Genomic DNA, 6,609 nt, shown 5'->3' on the forward strand with positions numbered 1-6,609 from the left:
TGCTATAAATCTTTGGACGGTAGTGAGGTTTTAAGATGTCAGCAAGACGGAGTCAATTCAGGTAATAGTACTTAACGATCATTTTTATACAGTAACACACTATATATTATTTTGAAGCAACAAAAATACGGACACTGACTTTCAGTTCATCTGATCATGACTGTTGCCGTGCAGATCGAGGCAACATTCAGGCCGCATGATGAGTAACAAGCAGTTCCTGTTAGTGGCCTTTTTTAATATTTATATTAAAATAGAAAAAGAGGGGAGCTTGTGCGTGATGTGTGGCTGTCAACAGCACAACATCAGAAGAAATCCCATCTTCAGTGGGCCTTCACATCATTTAGACGACGAGTTCCTCTAAATGACAATATTGTGTTGTGACATGTCAGTTAAACCCAAAGTGTGTGGAATTATTCACATTTATAAAATTAATTGTTTTATGTCAGTTAAGTGTAAAATATAAGACCTGTGCCTGGGCAGTCAGCTGATCAAATCATGTCTATGAGACACATTTGATCAAAGCTTTTAGCTCTAATAAAGCAATCTGAAGGGTGGAAATGCTCCCAGGCAGCATTTAGTAACAGCTCATGTGTTTACCAAGCGCGTTGGCAGCAATCACATGTTGTCTGTGGTTCACTCATCCCACAAACAGAGGTGTAAAAAGGCTGTTTAATAAGAGACGCCTATAATTAGAAATAAATATATTTATAAAGGCGCTCGTATTTAAAAAATGATTGCTTTATGTGGATCAGCAGACAGGAGAGGTTTCTTACCTGTTATGGTTACTGCTGAACTTCTTATTTCGGAATTTTCTCTGCCTCTGGAAGTTTGTGCTCTGATTAGAAGGAAACGTCGAAGCATATCCGTGTTCGCACTCTGTGGAAAGATAATTCCGGTGGTGAGACATGAGCGGTTTTTAATCCTTTTGTACAAAAAAAGGTTGACACCTGCGTGGATAAATTGCGTCCAGATGGCGGATGACGTGTTTTATACATTATTCTTCCCTTTAACAAGCTTGTTAATTATTTGTTAGACAGCAAATTTAAAAATTAACACCCATAATTACCTCTTTCTCTCCTTTCTAGATATTCCGCTGCCTCCAGTAACCGTTGGATGTTTATTAGCTGAACAGCAGTCATGATTCTTCCCTTAGGCTTTCTTTCGTCAACGTTGTTTTTAGTCTGCGGTAAACGTTGGTTTTTCTTCTTACAGTAAAAATAAGTAGCCGCTATTATGTGCAATAGAAAAAAAGATCATGCACCGGTTCACTGGATGAAAAACGACGTGTTATTATCGCGGTTACCGCCTTTACTAGCTCAGCATTTGTCGAAAATGGAGCAAAAAGTCCGGTGTTTTTTCAGCTAGCAAGCTATAGCCGATTGTTTAAGTCAATGTTGTTATAAAATCTATTTTTAAAAATCCGCGTATCAAAGTGTCATTTTTGTAGGAATCGGCATATCAAATTTTTTACAAAAATAAATAATCATTAAAAAAAATCCCCTAGGGGCCGAGAGACAGTAACGTGCCTGCCGCTGCTCGCTTCCTCTGCTCTGCTGTTTGTTTACCTAGCTGCTCAGCTGGGGGGGCGGGAATCAAGTTGAGGAGGAAAGGCCAGTTTAAACGCGGTGCATTCTGGGAAATGAAGTATTACTGTGCATTTGAAAAACGCTGCTTAACCTAACGGGCATTTTGTTTTATGCTTTTTGCATTCTAGTTCGCCTTCTGTCAAATAAAAACACTCCGGAAAATTGTTCAGGCAGACTAAAACAAACTTGTAAAAGAGTTTAACTGGACAGTTTCTTCTTAAAAGTAAAAAAAGTAACATGATTTAGACAATAAACAGTTACTGGTCATACTAATTAAATAAAATGAGTTAATAAAAAAGCGACATGTGCTGTTATTTCATGTGGTAATTGTTTCACATATTCATTTCAATCTAACGAGCAGAATGTTGTGTAACCTACAAGTCCCAGGATTCATAGGACCGTGGGAGGACTTTTTCCCACTAAAGCCAGGCCCAGCAACACATGACGTAGAAAACATGCTGGCGTCTGATTGGTGGAAGTCCTTGACAGAAGTCGAGGGCCGAGCCAGCGTATGGCCTATCACCGCCTATCACAGAAAGGATTTACGCCATGTGGAAACCACTTCAACACGCCCCCAAATAGCAGGAAGCAAACAAGTGAGAGGAGAGCTGTCTCCTGCGGACTGAAGAAAATCCACCCGAAAAGACACAAAATTACATATAAGTAGCTTGATTAGGACGTGTCCATTAACGTTATCAATACGTGTGCTCTAAAACCCAACAAGGAACGAGCTGTCGCGCGTGACAATAATTAATAGCCTAAAGAGATGTTACAACTGATTGTGGAGAAAAACGAAACTATGGCCTACATGTCATCGCCAAAAACACTCATAACGTATTTATTATCGTAAAATTCCGCTCATGAGCAGGTAATATAATATTTAACACATGTTTATGTTTTATGAACGTGAGATTTAATATTCAACTTTGGCCAATGCGCCTTTTCTACAAAGTTTTCAATTTATTTTTTCTTTCCATCGAGCCTGCGGGGGCACAACAATGACATCATCCAAAAATGAGCATCAGGACGCCGCAATGTGATCAGATTTTGTTATAAAGGAACGGCTGCAGCCAAAAATTCAGGTCAAATCATCAGGTTTAATCTGATATGCTGGGTAAATGGCTGATTCCTGCTTGGAGAGTTGTGAAGGAGGGAAAAAAGACGCAACACTAAAACGTGTATGAAAATAGCAGATAAATAAGAAGTATCGTCTTCCCTAAAATGCAAAAGAGTAAATATGTCCTTCCACATGCTGTTTTTTCTGTACGCAGTGGTGCTTATTGGATGAACTCAGCCCTTTGTTGTCTGAGACCGTTGACAATGAACTCCTTTTTTCCTGTTATTCTGATGTAAGATGTAGAGGATCAAACGCAGCACACACAAACTCACTTCCGTCCTTGCGCTCGGCGCTCTCCAAAAACCTCGCAGCCTCCAGCAAAACTTGTACATTTTTCAGAAAAGTGTTGATCTCCTCCATGTGGGAGTCGTTGGAGTTGAAGACGTCATTGAAAGGATAGCTAGACATCTCGAAATCCTGCTGGCCCAAAAGAGACGCATCGGAATCAAGAAAGAACTCATTCTCCAAACTTCTTCTCTGGCTCTCACTTTTGGCCATTTTTCAAATTGTTTTCCTCTCAAGTTTCCGGTGACGTGCAGAGCGCAGCAACAACAATTAAAGCAGCTACCAGTGATGCTGCTGCTGGTTGATGGTTTCTCGTTTCTTCCTTTTCTTTTTGTAATGAATGCAGGGTGTTTAATGTGGAGCTGTGGCCAATGTCAGTGGATGCTGCTGCATGGGAAAACTGGAGTCCAGCCCCTCAGAGTCTCAAGAGTCTGCATGGTCCCTGTGCCCGCCCATTTTCAATAAAGACAAAAATAATCCTTTCAAAATCTCAGCATCACAATTTAACTTTGCGTTAAAAGACATTTTACTCTATAGGCTGTTAAAAAATAAATTTGGTTTAAGAAGCAGGATTGAAAAGCAAAGAAAACATTATTACTAATAGTGTTATTATTATTATTATTATTATTATTATTATTAGTGATGCACCGATATGAATTTTTTTGGGCCGATGCCGATATCCGATATAAAGATCACTGTTACGGCCGATAATCGATATTTGCCGATACCGATATACTGACATTACTGCTTCTAAAATCAGCAGATTTTGTACAGAATGAAAATTATTAAAGCTGAATTTACGTTATTGTGTACACGCACCACACACATTTACGTTTCTGAGATGATTTCATTCAGTGTTCACATGACTAAACAATCACACATATCCCCCTCACCCTCTGAAACAGGCAAACAAATGGAGACAAGATGGAAAAAATATCAGTTGTTAATATCGGCTCGATTTTAAATATCAGACCGATACCGATATGTTAAAAAATGACTAATATCGGCCAATACTGATATTGATGCCGATATATTGTCCATCCCTAATTATTATTATTGTTGTTGTACATTATGTATTTTGTTTGCAGATATCTTCCACTAAATAATAATTTAGCAAAAGAAAAACATTAAAACCTAATTAGATTAAATTAATTTATCATTAGTATGAAAATGTCTCTGTAAACTCACTACAAATACTTTGCTTTTGCAGTAAAGTAATTCTAATTCTGGAAGTGTCTTACTTGCAACAAACAAACAAAAAATAATTTTTGGTTTGCTCATCTCCAAATTATCCAATTCCACAAAGGCATGCAAAACTTTTAATTAAAATATATATTTTTTATGAGGCAAGCAAAACTTAAAGGTGTGGGAAACTCATTAATTAATAGATGTGCAGTGTTCTCTGGTAGGAATTAATGCCTTGCAAGCCGTACTCGAGGCAAAAAAAGCCCAGAATTGCTGCAGCAAAGAATAGCAGCAGTGATTTGAGCAAGATTAGGAATGTTTCAACTATCAGAACTTGCAGATAATTTTACCATGTACGTTAACGGTACGTGCATGTCTGCATTTCATCAGGCCGACTCAAAAGGACCACTTTCTGGGCCATTTCAGAGACCAACCAGAGTTGCTATGTGAAGGACTTGTGGTTAACTCATGCATCATCTTCAGTTTTGCATTCTATGTTTATTTCAACTGAAATATCAACAAACTGTTGTCAGACATGACCTCTGGATACAGCAGAGGTGATGCATTTTGCACGGTTCCATACAATACCTGTGCAATGATTAAAAGGTCAATAAAATATTATTGCTGTGAAATTTGGTTTCGATGCACTCACCCACTCTTATTTCTCTGAACAGAGGTCATCCAGGAAAGTAATTATCTGTAATGTTTCTACAATAAATAAACAAATAATTCAAACTGGCCCAAAACTCTGCCATATTGTTTTTAGATTCTTTGATATTTTAGATAAAACAACAAAACTAGGATCATTTTTTTCCCATAAAAACACCCACAAGCCATGAAGGGTCAAGAACAAAGAGGATCCCAAAGCTGTGTGTGTAACATTTGAGTGCATCCACCTGATGAAACAGGCAACTCACAGATACACTCTCCGCCTTGATCTGGTGCCATTTCCGGTGAACCTTTTGATGAGCTGCTGCAGCAGAGTTCGTTTTGACAGAGAACGCGTTGAGGCAAAGGCCCGTGCTAAGTCCCATCAACCCCCTCACCAGCCTCCCCCCGCCCCCTTGCCACTTCAAAGAGCCAGCAGCAGCCAATATTCGTTTGATGTAAAGTTCAGAGAAACAGAAACTTTTAAGTCCGACACACGGGGGAATCTCTGAAGGTCCCTCCTTCTCCTGCCCCTTCACCTCTCCAACCTCAGAGAGGGGTAGCGGCAGAGGAAGGCAACCAGTTTGAGTTGGGAAGCCGCCAGGGCCATCACATGTCCAAGTGGGTGGATAAACACTTGGTTTGAGTCTCTTTCAGATCATAGCCCATATTTTCTAGATTCTAGGTTACTCAGTGAGGTCTTGCACGTTTCAGATCGCTTTTGCATTTTGCTGTTTTAATCTGCACATCTTGAGTTTCTTTCCTGCAGCTTGTTTTCTAAAAATGTAGGTCAGACAGGTCACGTGCTGCAGAAAAGGAGAAGTAAGGAACTCTGTAAAGCATGAGTCTTGTGTCCCAGTAGACAACTCTACCAGTGAGAAAGCAAAGATTTATGAGAGACTTAGAGTTATCGAGGTCCTACAGGCAAACCATTCCTCCCCACTCTGATTAAAGACCACCCCACTTTTCTTTACTTTGAAAGCAATGCCGGTGTCAAAAGAAACCACAGGGAGACAAGCTCAGAGCTCAGGAGAAGACGGATTTGGGGTTTAAAGTCTCTGTGGCGGACCTCAACAGTCATTAGCTCAGAGGTTAAAGAGGGGTGGAAATAAACAGTGTCAAGGCTTTTGTTACATTACTTGAATGTGAATGAAATAGGAGACAGCAGCACAAACTGGCCATCGTCTCTTAAATTAAATGCCACACGTTTTTTTTTTCCATAACTTGTCCAAAATCGGAGTCATCAAACCGCTCTCGGAAAGAAAACCCACAAATAAAAACGTCGGCTAGATTTAAAAAGCTGCAGTAGGATTTATCCAAATGTGTGAAATGCTCAAATTTACATGGTTTGTAACCGTTTCCTGGTTAGGTGATGTGGCACTCAAACTTAAGTATTATTCTCTTTTTGGTTAGCGCAAAGAAGAGGTGGAGCTATGAATATTGAAACTGTGTTGCTCAAGGATGAAAGCCCAGTTCTTTTGTATCCTTTTAGAAACAAAAATATAGAATATTTATGCATATTGTACCTTCAAACGAGCTTGTTGTGCCCAACTAATAGTGAAGCAAGTGCAATTTGGGTACTAACAAGTTAAAGTCCCATTAGTCATCATCACACACTGGTGAGCTGCAATGCTGGCGCCGCACTCTAGAACTATTTGGTGGTTCAACCCCCCCCCTTAATGCTGAGTGTCAAGCCGGGGGGGCATTGGGTCCCATTTTTAAAGTATTTGGCAAAACCTTATAAACACCATTTATTTCCTAAACCTAACCAACTGATTTTAGCTGGTG

General features: G+C 39.6%; 1 protein-coding gene across 2 annotated transcripts in view; it reads right to left on the minus strand.

The window, feature by feature from the left end:
* Window positions 1–3,342, minus strand: part of mxi1 (max interactor 1, dimerization protein) — a 52,680-nt gene extending 49,338 nt beyond the window's left edge. Inside the window, exons 1-2 of one of the 2 annotated variants that reach the window (XM_015967566.3) lie at window positions 2,976–3,342; window positions 774–876 (exon numbers count right to left, since the gene is read on the minus strand). In XM_015967566.3, coding sequence (XP_015823052.1) covers window positions 774–876; window positions 2,976–3,201 — 329 coding nt within the window. In that variant the 5' untranslated portion in view covers window positions 3,202–3,342. Of the gene's footprint in view, window positions 1–773; window positions 877–1,066; window positions 1,345–2,975 lie in introns of those variants that run through there. The other variant, XM_015967573.3, reaches the window with a different exon arrangement.
* Window positions 3,343–6,609: the final 3,267 nt, after the last annotated feature.

Source organism: Nothobranchius furzeri, chromosome 4, assembly GCF_043380555.1.
Source record: "Nothobranchius furzeri strain GRZ-AD chromosome 4, NfurGRZ-RIMD1, whole genome shotgun sequence".
NCBI classification, from domain to species: domain Eukaryota; kingdom Metazoa; phylum Chordata; class Actinopteri; order Cyprinodontiformes; family Nothobranchiidae; genus Nothobranchius; species Nothobranchius furzeri.